Source organism: Tupaia chinensis, unplaced genomic scaffold (assembly GCF_000334495.1).
Source record: "Tupaia chinensis unplaced genomic scaffold, TupChi_1.0 Scaffold000539_1, whole genome shotgun sequence".
In the NCBI taxonomy this organism is placed as follows: Eukaryota; Metazoa; Chordata; class Mammalia; order Scandentia; family Tupaiidae; genus Tupaia; species Tupaia belangeri.
Window position 1 is genome coordinate 1,885,961 of NW_006160052.1, and position 15,565 is coordinate 1,901,525.

At 44.7% G+C, this 15,565-nt stretch overlaps 1 protein-coding gene across 1 annotated transcript in view; it reads left to right on the top strand.

Moving 5' to 3' along the window:
- Positions 1-15,565, top strand: part of LCOR (ligand dependent nuclear receptor corepressor) — a 162,209-nt gene that overhangs the window by 144,249 nt on the left and 2,395 nt on the right. The window contains exon 8 of the mRNA XM_027775266.1: positions 11,878-15,559. Coding sequence (XP_027631067.1) covers positions 11,878-15,559 — 3,682 coding nt within the window. The remainder of the gene's footprint in view (positions 1-11,877; positions 15,560-15,565) is intronic.

Below are 15,565 nucleotides of genomic sequence, written 5' to 3' on the forward strand. Positions count from 1 at the left end.
AGAAGCCTTCCAATTTATTTTTCGAGAAGACCTTTGAATTGATGGGATCTACCATGGGAACTTCTAAATGTTCTTTACTGGTTTTGTTTCTGTCAGTCCTCCACACCTCCTTTAGGTTAAATCCCCCGCACTGTTTGAGGCTATTCTTACTCTCACTGCAGTTCCAGAGGAAGGGCACATGCCCGCCATAGTGGGACTCTTGTCTGGATGCTGACTTGTCAGTCCTGCCCCAGGGACACCATGCACTGTAAATACAGGAAGGGCTTTCCCCAGAGCTGGGCCTTTATTGAGGCGTCCCCACAGATGTTACGCACATTTAAAGGACCAGCATGATACGACACACTTTTGCTCACTTGGGGAATAAGCACTTCTGTCGTAGGCTGCTCAAGCAGTGTTATTTTTCCAGTCCCATCATTGTCTTGGTCATTTAAGTTGGGAGTTAAAGGCAGTTTCCCTCAAAGAACAGCATGATTTTCATTCCTTACCTGAGAAATACTAAAAAAAATCATCCATTTTCACTGGCTTGTCATGAGCTCCCATATAATCCTGATCTAAAATGTCAATTTTAAGCCTTTAACATCTGAGTTTTTCTTTAACCTGCCTTCACTAGCTGAGTAAGACTAGTGGCACTCTGTAGTTAAACCTCTCCTGAGTGGAGCTCTGTGCTCTGTGTCTGAAATTACTGTGTTATTTCCTAAACTCTGTTTGAAAGTTTTCTAAATGCTCTTAGTTATAATACTTAATAGGTTAATAATTTAGGTTTGGGGCCAGCGGATGTCATGGTGGTTAAGGCACAGGCCTCCCACATGGCCCATCATGGTTCGGGTCCTGGACCTGGCAGCTTGCTTTCTCACTCTCCTCTCCCTCGCTCGCACTCTGTTCCTCTCTGTTAAATTAAATAAAGTTAAATAAAATAATTTTTTAATAACTTACGTTTATACGCCTGCCGAATTAGTACTTAATAATGTCACTTAGAAATACTTGTTCCCTCACTTCCAGGAGATCTCATTTTTTCAAATTTATGTCCTCTATTATGTCATTGGTAAAGTCATGGCTCATTTTTACATGGAAAAACACAGAAAAATATGTCATGACTTTTCCAACGACCCAATAGTACAAATCTCATGTCTTTCATAGCCACATTCTGTCTAAATGAATTCAAATCAAATGTAGTGTATCTGATCTTGCGTGGTCTTACATGGGATGGCAGTGATAGAAACAGCAATCGGTCTGGGGCCATACCTGTGTCTTGGTTGGTAGCAAACTGAACCACAGTGCTGGAAGCCATGTGGTAGGCCTCAGTTTGAGACCGAGATTGGCTTGGAAACTGGGCACGCGAGAACAGGACCCTTGGGAGCAAGAGGAAAGGGGGTTGTGAAGTGATGTGACCCTGTCAAGGGTGCTTCTCTGTCTCTTTCCTGTGTCCACGTGCTCTCATTAATGAAATGTGGAGGAGAACATTCAGAAGTGAATTCTTTGTCAGAAAGGTTGGTTTTGTGAGGCCCTTCACAGTCCTTGAGAGGAGGCAGAGGCGTTGTGCTCAATGACCCACTTCTCTGACTTCGTGCTCTCCAGGGAGTTTTCTGATGATAGGCTGGCTCCCAGGCACATCTGCCTGTAGGATGGATATATGCTAAAGAGTAAACATGAAGTGGCCCAGCCGCAGTGGCACAGGGGAGTGCACCCCTGGAGAGGCCACATGGGAAGCCCAGTTTCAGTTTCTGGGCCAACCTAAAAACAGGCTGGGGTACAGTAGTGTTCCCCTGTGGTCCCAGTGGACTGGGAGGCTGGAGCAGGAAGGATTGCATATAGCAAGAATCCGTCTCTCAGGGCCAACAGGTGATATGATGATAAGGCACTGGACTCCCGCATTGCCAACAGTGGTTCGAGTCCCTAACTCGGTGCCTTGAAAGTCATGCAGGGCACGTGTGCATGCATGCCCAAAATGCCAGGAGGAGAAGGGATTGTGTCATGGCTATCCCCCCGGGGAGGCGATTTCTCACTTTCCCTCTCACTCTCCTGCAAGCATACACACCCTATAAGCAAAAACCTAAAAATTTAAAAAAAGAAAATTCCCTCCCTCTCTCATATAAAGACAAATAAGAGTTAATATGAGAATCTCCTTGATTGTTGCATTTTTTATTATAACAATTTGTTAAAATGAAGAAAAATAGGAGATACATCATATAAGCCTTACTGTCATATTTAGGAATGTGAATAATAGTCGCTTAAAGTTGTTAAGTCTTGGGACCAGCAGTTAGCATAATGGCTATGTCGCTGGACTCCCACGTAGTTGACTGCGGTTCCTGACCCAGACCTGGTGTCTTAAAACTCATGCCAGGTGCGTGTGCGTGCGTGCCCAAATCCCGAGAGGAGAATGGAGGAGAAGGGATTGTGGCATGGCCATCCCTCCGGGGAGTGATTTCTCGCTTTTTGTCTCTCCGTCTGTGTCTGTCTGTTGAGTGCATGTGCCCTATAGCAAAAACCTCTTAAAAAAATGGAAAAAAAAAAAAAAAGTTGTTAAGCCCTGAGATACAGAAAAGCATCTACTGCCTTCAAGTCCAGCAAGCTCCCTCCACAGTGCACTTCTTTCCTCCCCCAATTTATATCACTTCATAATTTCTGATTCTCTGATTTGCCCTACTTTTAGTGGACCTGATTAAGAATACAGTAAATTTAGAAAGCTATTGGAGCAAAGGAAAAGTCATGACATATTTTCTATGTTTTTCTATGCAAAAAATGCATCATGACTTTTCCAGCAACTCAGTATCTCAGAGGGGTTGCTTGGCATTTGTTTTAGATCAGTAGTTCTCAGCTGTTTTTCCATGTCAGAACACCTGAACCAGATGTCCTGTTGCCATCAGCAGTGGTGGTCACTGAGGCTGAAACCCGCACAAGGCCGAGACACCTCCTAACTTTGACCCCACACCACACAGCATCCTCTGCAGTTCCGATCCCTTTTGATCATTTTTGATCAATTTTGAGAAGTGATTTTTCTATCTAAATTTCTCTCAATTGTATTTAAATCCAAATTTAGACCATTTGGATTACAAACACCTGGAAATCAGGTATTAAACTCCCTGGTTTTAAGAGGAATATATATATAAAACATTCCCACGTGCCGTTTCCACCCTTTTCATTATATACACACAATCTTGTGATAGTCCTTGGGCACCTGTCTCCAGGTATGGACGATACAGAGGAGGTGAGAGAGCTAAGGATAGGTGCATTTCCTAATGCAGAGCAGAGGCTTATCAGCACTTACCCAGACTCGTGACTGTGCTTAGATTTTCTGTGCTGGGAAGAAATTGAGCATAATTTCAATTATGAAGAACATATTTCAAATTATTGTGTGGTAAGAAATATGACTCCTATGCCTTGAAGTGGGGGCTGAGGATGCATTTTTTAAGAGTCAAGCCAAATTAATTTACAACTCATAACTTGGTCTACTGTTGACGCGGGAACACAGGAGCGTGGAGTTGGTTGGGCCCACACTGGCAGTAAGACACGGGTTTTGTCCCATGTTCAGGAAGAATTAGAGTTGTGGGGACAGAGTAGGGAATATATTAAATGGGTTGCCAGGGAAGAACTATGGCAAAGAGTTTTTGTATGTGGGTCAGGAAGGTCTTTGTCCAGACTTGGGTTCTAGGTGGGACTTGTGCATGCATTCCCCTCTTGGTAAGGGAGGTCTGGATAGGTCCAATTTTTCTTTCTAATTTTGGAGTGGGTTCCAAGGTCAGGAGATTCTTCGTCTAAAAGCTTTAGGCCATGAAAACTGTTAATCTTCCTGGAATGTGGTGAGGCATGGAAAAAGCCTTTGTTTTAGGTGTAGGTCATGCTGCCTAGGTCAATCACTGAGCCATCATTGCCTCCATCTTTGCCTCCTCCAGCCATCTTGTGACTCCCTCTTGGGCCCATACCCTAACTATATTTTTAGGATTCCTATTTCCTACTTCACTGTGTTTAAAGCCTGCTTTCCTCTTTTTTTCCTGGGACTGTTTATGCCAAGATTAGCTTCCATCCAGACATCATTCACTATCACTATTGGTATTTCCAGCCAATGGAAATGTCTCTCATTCATTAGTGGTGTTGCACTTGCCATCATGCGGCCTTAGAGGTGGTGGTTAGACACTAGTTATTAGAGAGTATCTGAATCCATCACTCTCAGATTCTAGACTCTTAAACTTGGCATGTCAACTCTCTACCACAGCTCTTCTTTATTTGATAAGAAAACATAAGCGTCCACCATTTATGTTAACTACAGGAATGTCTTCCAGGAATTTAAGTTTTGCAATATTGACTAAGTAGGTAGAGTTCAGCTATGTCCAACCTGTGTTCTAGAAAAAACATCATTGAGTAAATCATTAGATAGGATTGTGAAACAACACATTATTCTTAAACTGTGCCTTTTAAAGTTTTTATGAATATTATCTTATCCTCCTACCACACCCGTAAGAATTAGGCATTGAGCTGAAGATAGACAGTGGTCAAGGTCATGCAGGCTATTTTTCACCAAGGAGATAAACTCAGAACTAATTCAGGTAGGTGGAGTTAGGTTCTCCTTTGTCTTTATAGCCCTTCTGCTTACTAATCCCTGTGATCTTACTGCACTTCAATGGTGATGTTCCAGTATTTCTGATTAATAAATAATTCACTTAACTATTACAGAGTACACTCTTTTTAAGCAGAAGAAACAACTCAAACAAGTGATTTCTTTTTAAAAAAATAATTATTTTATTTAGCTTTATTTATTTATTCATTCATTCATTCATTTAATGTGACCAGAGAGGGACAGAAAGAGAAAGTGAGAAAACAAGCCGCCAGATCCGGGACTTGAACCGCAGTCAGCCATGTGGGAGTGTCCAGCACCTTTAACCATCAGACCACCTGCCAGTCCCCACAAGTGATTTCAACATCTAGGATTAATTATTGTTCTTACAAAGATCTTAATCAGATATGAGGGACATAATGTGATAGACTATCATCTGAACTAAAGCAGTACTTCTCAGATGTTAGGTCAAGCTGAAGAAATTATCTACATGACAGAAAATAGCTTTTCTCAGGGCCAGCAGGTGGCATGGCGGTTAAAGGTGCTGGAATCCCGTATGGCCAATCATGCATGGTTAAATAAAGTTAAATAAAATAGTTCTTTTTTTAATTAAAAAAAAAATTTTTAGAGGTTTTTGCTACACAACGCATGCACTCACCAGAGAGACAGAAAACGAGAAATCACCCCCCAGGGGGGATGGCCATGCCACAATCCCTTCTCCATTCTCCTCTCGAGATCTTAGGCATGCACGCACACGCACCTGGCATGAGTTTAAGCCACCGGGTCCGGGACTCGAACAGTGGTTGACTACATGGGAGTCCAACGACATAGCCATTACGCTAACTAGTTCTTTTTTAAAAAAAGAAAATAGCTTTTCTCTGGTTTCCTTACTAGCTGCCTAAGAATATTCTAAATGCAGGTGCTGTATTTAATCTCTGCTAAAAACCTAAGACAGTGGGAAAAATTGAAGTAATAGAAGGGAAGATAAAGACTAGCAGTTTAGAACTTAGAACTGGCTTAACACTCATTTAAAAAAAATAATAGGGACCAGCAGTTAGTGTAATGGCTATGTAGTCGACCGTGGTTCACGTCCCGGACCCGGTGGCTTAACACTCAATGCCGGACGTGTGTGTGTGTGTGTCCAAGATCCCGAGAGGAGAATGGAGGCGAGGGGATTGCGGTGTGGCCATCTCCTCTGGGGGGTGATTTCTCGCTTTCTGTCTTTCTGTTTTCACTATAGCGAAAACCTCTCAAAAAAAAAAAAATAGTAAACATTGGAGACCAGCAGGTGGTGTGGTAGTTAAGGCACTGGAGGCGCTGGACACTCCCACATGGCCCACCACAGTTAGAGTCCCGTACTCACTTTCTCACTTTCTCTTTCCTTTTTGCTCTCTGTGCCTTTCTCTGGTCAAATTAAAATAAAAGAATAAATAAAATAATTCTTAAAAAAATAGTGAACATTAACTCAGGTTAATTTTTCAAACTAAAATGATAAAATTCATCTAAAATTAAGTACTGTTGGGGAAAATTTCAGGGGAAAAAAATCAAGAGAGTGGGACCTAATGGCTATGTCGCTGGACTCCCATGTAGTCGACCACAGTTCGAGTCCCAGACCCAGAGGCTGGGCGCGCGTGTGTGTGTGTGTGTGTGTGCCCAAGATCCCGAGAGGAGAATGGAGGAGAAGGGATTGTGGCGTGGCCATCCCCCCTGGGGGGATGATGTCTCACTTTCTATCTCTCTGTCTCTCTCTGTCTTTCTGGCAAGTGCACATGCCCTATAGCAAAAACCTCTCCTAAAAAAATAAACACAGTAAGCTAGGTAATTTAGAAACACAGCCAAAAGTGATTTTGTTTACTATAGTTTTAAAGTTGGCAGCCACTTAATAATACCTAGACAAAGGTTAGTGTAAATGTGAAGAGTCTCAGGTCCACGTGAAGCTACTGGTGGTCTAGTGCCTGCGGGTCCAGTTGCCTTACAGATATCTGATTGGAACTTCGTAAACGTTTACCTCATGCGCAGAACAGAACTCGTCTCACACACACCACAACAACCAGCAGGCAGCTGTTGCCTGTTCTTGTCTAATAACCAGGGCTGGTTGTATGGTGCCTTGGAAGACTTATGTTAACCGAGGGTAAGGAAAATATTGAGGTGCTACTAAATGCTTGAAACTTATGGGACAGCAGCAGATCCCAGTCTCACAACCACAAGGGAAGCTGGATATCACCTGTGGATTAATCGTCATTTCGTTTCATGCTCTTAAGTGAGCATAACTTCAGAGGAAAGTGTATCTTCAATCTCCTTTAGAGTATCCTGTTCTCTTATTTTTTTAAAATTATTTTCTTTCTTTTATTAATTATTTTTATTCTTCAATTTGACCAGAGAGAGAAAGAAAGGGAGAGTGATTGTGAGTGATCCTGGACCACTAGGTCCAGGACTCAAGCCATGGTCAGCCATGTGGGAGTCCAGTGCCTTAACTACCGCACCACCTGTTGGCCCCCTCCTATTTTCTTATGAGAACAGGCCTTGATTTCATTAATGTCTAGGTATATTATTAGTCCCAAGCAGCAAAACTTGCTTCCAGCGCAAGAAACAGTTATCTAGAAGGTCTTTGCAAAGACTTTGATGATTGCGCTTCTTGAATTGGGGAGACCCATTCATCTCTTCAGTTTTTCTACAATAAGATGTCATGATTTGTTCATCTTTTTTCACAGACCTTCGTCAACCTTTTTTGCCTCTTCTGTGTATTTTGCTCAAATGTATTTAGAGTATATTCTTTGTTGCATTAAAAGGCAGTAGTTATCCACATATTTGTAATCACCTACCTTGTAGAACTGTTGGGAGCACATCCAAGAACCAGGAATTGAAAAATATAGGCCTTCAAGCAGCCAAAGCTGTACTGGGACCAGCAGATGGCATTATGGTTATGTCATTGGGCTCTCATTTAGTCAACCTAGGTTCAAGTCCTGGACCTGGTGGCTTAAACTCACACCAAACATGTGTGCATACATGCCCAAGATCCCTAGAAGAGAAAGGAGGAAAGTGATTGTGGAGGGGCCATCTTCCCTGGTGGGTGATTTCTCACTTTCTGTCTGTCTCTGTCTCTCCAGGAAGCACACGTGCCCTATAGCAAAAATTTCTCTCTAAATAAGGAAAGAAAGAAAAGAAAGAAAGAAAGGAAGGAAGGAAGGAAGAAATCTATGTACTTACTCATGAAAGTATCCCTCAGGGACTGGCAGGTGACTTGTTGGTTGAGGCGCTGTATTCCACTTGGCCAACCACTGTTCGAGTCCTGGACCTGGTGGTTTGCTTTCTCACTTTCTCTCTCATCAAAATAATAATAATAAATATAATGAAATCAATCTCTTTTTAAAAAAAGTATCCCTCAAGCGCTCTATTCAAAGCCTATTTATTTTTAAAGTTATCCAACATTTGGGATCTGACTTCTCAACTACTAAGTAAAAGTACTCAAAGTAAAAGTGGGACTGTTAGGACCAGCTGCTAACTATTTGGAAGGCATTAAGAAGAAAGATTTTAATAAAATACAAGCTGCTACTATGGCTCTTCTATATTCAGATTTTCTTAATTGAGTAGCCCCCAAAACTATCAATACATTTCAGTGTAATAAAAAATAATAGCTTCAATAACAACAGTGCACATGGTACTGACCTAAGGATTAAGAAAGAGTAAATTATTCAGAGATTATGTCATTTTTTAAGGACATCAATTAGAACTATTTTTAACTTTAAAATATTTGGCTTAACAGTGTACGAGCCAGCTCTGTGACACAGTGGCAGTGCACTGTGTGAGAGGAACTGAATCCCACATGGCAACCATGGTTCAAATCCCAGCACATTCAGCCTAAAAACATCAGACATGTACTCAAGTGCGTAAGAGCCAAAGTGCTGGAAGACTGGAGGAAGGGGATTGTCTTTCTTGTTCACGTACATGTAGCCACGCTATTATGAATAAAGAAAAAAGTGTTTGGTACTTGAAGAGTGAACTTTATCCAGAAATTTTACCTTCTCTCTAGGTTGTAGGAAAGCATTAATGCGTATTCTAGTCTCCAAGTTACTTTTATTAAATCGTGTTTGATTGTCTGGTTTGTGGGTTTTCCCTTGTAGAGCTCCCAGATGGTAGACTTGGCAGGTACTTTAAGACCCAAATGGCTAAGTGTTTACGGCAGAGTCACATAACTACCCTCCGTGGTCTCAGCTATACTGCAACACATGTTGTGCTGTTGGTATGCCTGGTGTGCATAGCCATTGCACACTCCTGGAGTCCTCCAGCAGGACCTCCTCCTGACTCCTCGAGCTGCAAAGTCTGCCACTGTGCCAGAGCCTTTGAGCTCCTGTGTGCATCTCTTTGAGGCTGAGAGTAGAAAATGACCAACCAGTCTTTCCCAGGGATGTCACTGGTGACTTCCCTGCTTTGAAGGAAGGAGATGTATTTGCCATTAGGTAATAATCTCTTTTCCTGGCGTTTTCACGATTTAGTGATCAGTGTCACGTTTGTGTTAGGCATTTTCTAAGACATTTCTAGTCTCTCCAGTCTGTGATCTAATGCAGGCCCTTTCAAGAACCCTTGCCACCACTCAGTAAAACTGTTGCTAGGTATGGAGACAAATGCACAGTGTACCCTCTTTGTAAAGCAGTTCAGGTTAAGCAACAGAGTTGACTTACTCATTTCTTGATTTTGTTTTATATTTAGACATGTTTTGGTAACTCTTTATCCATTAGGTCTTAAAAGCCTCCTCGAGTCAGGAACAGAGGACCTAAAATTAGTGCTCCCCTTCTGATATCAGACAGCAGTCCCATGAGAGGCAGAGAGCCAGTCCCCGTTTGTGGGTGAGGAAACCTGGGTTCAGAGCGATTTGGAAACTTCCTCAAGATTCTGTAGATAGTGTCATTGCTAGAGGAGGAGTCGGGTTTTTAAATATCCCACAGCCTGTGCTCTTTCTGCTGTAAGCACTCTGCTTCCAAGGCCAGTGGGAGGTGGGAAGGTTGGGTGAGGTGCTATAGGCTCTCTAGGGTAAGCCTTCCTATAGAGGCACCTTAGGGACATGAAAGGCACTGACTGAAGAAAAGCAGAGTTAGCTGCTCCTCATGGTGTGCCACGGTTCTTGTAAAGTCACAGGATAGTCCCATGAGAAATAGCCTCAGGGAGGGGGTTGGAGACTGAGAAGTATTAAACTCCAGGAAGTTGGAGGGCTCCGAGGGATGGGCCCAGGAAAGCCCCAGAGTCCAGAAGCACAGAGCAGCAAGCAGCTAGTGAAAAAACCTGCTCTTTAAGCGGGCATTGCCTTTAGCCTGTCTTAAATCTAGTGTCATCCTTTTCCCATCATCCCCACTGTCAGGAGAAGCTCTAAGAATCTGGCCTGGGTAACTTAGAGAAATAATCGAAAGGGTTTATTTAGTGTAGAACAACTTCTCAGAGATTATTGTAAAATACTTCCTACGAGCCCAGGAGAGCACAGCAAGCCGGACTTGTGTGCAGACACTGGGCGACCTTGCAGCAGCAGGTTCCCAGTTCATAATGTGGTGTCATCTCTGCTTCCTTAGAAGCTGTGAGTCAGGACTTGCTTGCCACTCATTCCACCGTTTTTTAATTTGCTAAAGGGGTGCATGTGCTCAGGAGAGAGAAAGTGAGAAAGTACCCCTCCCCCCATCCCCAGGCTGGCCACAATCCCCTCCTTCCCCATTCCTCCTCTTAAGATTTTGGGCACATACATGCACTTGCACCCAGCATGTTTTTGAAACTGCCAGGTCCAGGACTCGAGCCACACAGTTCGCCATGCAGGAGCCAACCTCCTTAGCCACCACACCATCTGGCCCCATTCCATCTTTTAATGTGTCTGAAATATGAAAACACTGTTTTTTATTCTCCTATGCCCCATAAAAGGGGTAGGATTCCAGAATCACTGTTAGCAGTACAATAAAATTCAGCCAGTGAGTCATGCTGAGAAACCATCTTAAAACTATAAGTTCTCTTAAGTTCTAGATCAAGATTTGTAATACAGTACCTGAATTTTTGTCAGTGTTGTGGACTTATAAACCAATGATTACTTAACAGGAATACTTAGGCCTGTTATGTGTTGATCAGCTGAGTTAATGGTATGGCCAATATTTTAAAAATGTATTTATAGTATTTAGTGTTTAAAAGATAAAAATGATTTCTGAATAATCACTTAAAAAGTATGAAAGATACTGTCACTAAAAATTGGGAATATAACATGCTGGCCTTAGGTAGGTAAATACTCATTTATTGAATGGAAAGTATGTGAGAAGACTTAGAAGCATATTGGCCAGAGTATCCACTCCCTTTGTAATGTGAGTGAATTTCATGATGTAAACATGGTTCTTTGGAAAATGACCATACTAATTTCCTTCTTTCTCTTTCCCATCCAGTGAGAATTCAACAGAAGTGGTAGCCGCAGATCCTAACCAGGTTCCCAGTTCATAATGTGGTGTCATCTCTGCTTCCTTAGAAGCTGTGTCAGGACTTGCTTGCCACTCTCATTCCACCGTTTTAATTTGCTAAAGGGGTGCATGTGCTCAGGAGAGAGAAAGTGAGAAAGTACCCCTCCCCCCATCCCCAGGCTGGCCACAATCCCCTCCTTCCCCATTCCTCCTCTTAAGATTTTGGGCACATACATGCACTTGCACCCAGCATGTTTTTGAAACTGCCAGGTCCAGGACTCGAGCCACACAGTTCGCCATGCAGGAGCCAACCTCCTTAGCCACCACACCATCTGGCCCCATTCCATCTTTTAATGTGTCTGAAATATGAAAACACTGTTTTTTATTCTCCTATGCCCCATAAAAGGGGTAGGATTCCAGAATCACTGTTAGCAGTACAATAAAATTCAGCCAGTGAGTCATGCTGAGAAACCATCTTAAAACTATAAGTTCTCTTAAGTTCTAGATCAAGATTTGTAATACAGTACCTGAATTTTTGTCAGTGTTGTGGACTTATAAACCAATGATTACTTAACAGGAATACTTAGGCCTGTTATGTGTTGATCAGCTGAGTTAATGGTATGGCCAATATTTTAAAAATGTATTTATAGTATTTAGTGTTTAAAAGATAAAAATGATTTCTGAATAATCACTTAAAAAGTATGAAAGATACTGTCACTAAAAATTGGGAATATAACATGCTGGCCTTAGGTAGGTAAATACTCATTTATTGAATGGAAAGTATGTGAGAAGACTTAGAAGCATATTGGCCAGAGTATCCACTCCCTTTGTAATGTGAGTGAATTTCATGATGTAAACATGGTTCTTTGGAAAATGACCATACTAATTTCCTTCTTTCTCTTTCCCATCCAGTGAGAATTCAACAGAAGTGGTAGCCGCAGATCCTAACAATCAGTCAAAGTCGCCACTGGAGAAGTTTATGGTCAAACTGTGTACTCATCATCAGAAGCAATTCATTCGTGTTCTGAGTGACCTGTACACTGAATCTCAGCCAGATACTGAGGACCTGCAGCCTTCTGATTCTGGATCAATGGATGCATCCACTTGCAATGCTGGCTGTGCCCAGCTAAGCACCAAACATAAGAAAAAGGATGCTCTGTGTCTCGACATGAAGTCTCCTACTCCTGTCGATTTGTTCCTAGACCCACCAGGCTCTCACAGCCCTCTGCACTTGACAGAACAGACCCTGACGGAGCCTCTTCCTGAAACAAACTCTGTAGATGGGAGGGAGAATGTCTTGACTGTTGTCCAGAAGGATCCCTCTGAACTTCCAACCACTAAACCTAACTCTGGCAGTTCAATGGATAGTTCTACTCTGGGTTACCTCACTGAATCGAATTCTTCCTCCTTGAACTTCTACCATGTCTCTAAAAGCTTGGAGGGGCAAACCACTGGACAGGAGCAAGACACGAATGCGAACATGTGTGAGGACAGTAAGGACCACATGCAGAGTTCAGCTTTAGTAGAAGGCCTAATTGCGGTGAAAGTGGCCACTGAGAATAGTGAGGAGGGCAGTAGCTGTCCTGTTTCTCAAAGAAATTCATTCAAAGCTTTATCAGAAGAGGCTTGGGACTCAGGGTTTATGGGGAATTCTTCTAGGACTGCTGACAAAGAGAATGCTTTACAGTGTAGCTCAAAAACACCTTTGCGCCAGGATGTAGAGGCAAATGAACAAGACGCAAGGCCAAAGCAAGAGCATAGTCTTCACTCACTCGGAAGACATAAGATGGGTTACCACTTATATCCCAGTGAAAAGGGCCAGTGTGATCATTCCAAAGACGGTCGGTTAGCTCCCAGCCCCGTACCAGCTCTACACAAAGCATCTAACGGACACCCACGCACCAAGATGCTGTCAACCTCCATTAAGACAGCTCGGAAAAGCAAAAGGTCATCAGGGTTGAGGATAAACGATTATGACAACCAGTGTGATGTTGTTTATATCAGTCAGCCCATAACAGAATGCCACTTTGAGAATCAGAGATCAACACTGTCTTCTCGGAAAACAGCCAGAAAGAGCACCCGCGGATACTTTTTCAACGGCGATTGTTGCGAGCTGCCAACCGTTCGCACACTGGCCAGAAATCTACACTCGCAGGACAAAGCAAGCTGCTCCACACTGGCATTGGAGGCTGTGGTCACTCCCAAGCAAGCTCTTACAGTTCCAGCCCCTCGACTTCCAGTAGATGGGCTGCTCCCCAGAGAAGATAGGCCTGAAGAGCCCAGAAAGGAATTAACTTCTCTCAAGGAAGGAGATGGAGACACTTCATCTGAAAAAGAGGCTCAGGAGCCCGAGATTTGCCCTGTGCTGAATGAATCCAACCCGAGCAGCCCTCCTAGATCAGAGGGATCGACAGCCTCCAGCCTGGCCCAGCCTGCCCCTGTTCAACTTCCTGAGGAAGACATGCCGGAAGGCAGTGGCACGGCCGTGGTTCCTGCAGCGAGCGTGGTACCTTCCCCTGGGGGAGAGTCCTTAGCACTGCTGGATGCAGAGGGCGTGAGTGTACCCCCAGAGTGTGACCTGGTTCCTCCCACTGAGAGCATTCCTGGTGGAGACAGGGAAGAAATCGTGTCTAGGCCTCATGCTGCTCCTGAAACAGTCAGCAAAGAAGAAAGTCCTCTGTGCGCGGGAAATCAAGGCTCCCCAAAGGGCTTGGAGCCTCCCCTGAGTCCGGGAGAGGGTGAGGGCAGTCAGAGCGTCGGCACCGAGGCTGAGAGCAGAGACGCGCAGGCGCGGAGCCCCGACCCCCCCGGGAAGGAAAGCAGCACTGATACTCACGAGGACCCCGGTGAGAGCAAGGCGAGCCAGGCAGCAGGTGGTGCAGAGCAGTCGGGGGGAGAGGGCCGTGATGTCAAATGCCTTTCAGAGAAAGATGTGTGTGAGTCCAACATTGACTCCCCCGAAGAGAATATGGACAGGAAGAGAAAAGGTAGAAAATTCCCTGAGGCCTCTGATCGGTGCCTCAGGAGTCAGCTTTCAGATTCTTCTTCTGCTGATAGGCACCTAAGGAATTCGAGTTCAGATTCTTCCTCTGCTTGTCCCGATGTGAAGGTTTCTAAAAACCCTGGCACAAAACGTTCTAAAAAAGAAGGGTACTCTGGTGGGACAGCACCCGAGGACTTCCTGACCAGCAGTTTCCACACAGCAGTTCAGGAGGACACTGAAAACCCAAACGTCGATGAACAGTCCTCTGAGAAGGATGCTGAGCAGGAGGGCGAAGGAGGTGGCATCGTTACCAGGCAGACTTTCAGAAGTATGTTAGCAAAGGAAGTTAAGGGGGAAGAAGGGGAAGTTTCCTCCATCAGTGACCCCATAACCACAGCTGGCCAGCCCCTCCCTGGAGAGAGGCTGGAAATCTATGTTCAGTCTAAGATGGATGAGAAAAACACTCACATCGCCTCAGCAACTACTCCTTTGAAGAAGGAACCAGAGCAATCCAAAGAGAAGCCAGGGCCTACGCCCCCGCAGGCTGTAGAGGACGTGGTAGATGAGGTGGACGGTGGAAGCACCCGGCAGAAGGAGGACGATAGTGGCACCCCGTCCAGCTCCCTCGGGGCATCAAATGGCGGAAGTGGTGACTCTGTCGCACCACCGAAATCAGCACCCCGGCCTAGAAGAGCGACTTCTTCAACCTACAACCTAAGACATGCCCAACCTCTGGACTCCGAGCCCGAGAGAGTGACTGCAGGAAAGGAAGCTGCGCAAGTTCACCCAAGGCCAAAGGAAGAAGCGGCGTCAGAGAGCGGGGACCCCTTGGGCGAGGGTGATGCGGAGACGGTGGTGGATGAGCAGCCGAGGTTTGTGGAGTGGTGTGCCGAGGAGGAGAACCAAGAGCTCATCGCCAACTTCAACGCTCAGTACCTGAAAGTGCAGAAGGGCTGGATCCAGCTGGAGAGGGAAGTGCAGCCGGCACCGAGGGCGAGGAACAGGTCGGATAAACTGAAGGAGATCTGGAAAAGCAAGAGAAGGTCTCGGAAATGCAGGGGCTCACTGGAGGTGCAGAAGTTCTCCCCCGTTCAGATGCTATTTATGACCAACTTTAAGTTGTCGAACGTCTGTAAATGGTTCTTGGAGACCACTGAAACCCGGTCTCTGGTCATCGTGAAGAAGCTCAATACTCGTCTCCCAGGAGACCTCCCCCCTGCCAAGCACCCTCTTCAGAAGTACTCTCCTTCCAGCCTGTATCCCAGTTCACTGCAGGCCGAACGCTTGAAAAAACATTTGAAGAAATTTCCTGGAGCTACTCCTGCTAGGAACAACTGGAAGACACAGAAGCTCTGGGCGAAGTTCCGAGAGAATCCTGAGCAAGCAGAGGCAGAAGATGGCAGTGGCGTCAGCCTCAGCCCCGACTCGGAAGACAGCACGGAGGCAGGCAGTGAAGACAGGGGTGGCCATCCTCCCGCGGACTTGCCCACTGCAGCCAGCACCCGGATCCTTGGAAAATATTCCAATATCCGAGGAAAGCTCAGAGCCCAGCAACGTCTGATGAAGCATGAGAAAGCCGAAAGCCCGTGTGGTTCGGCTGTGGAAAGTAAACAGAAT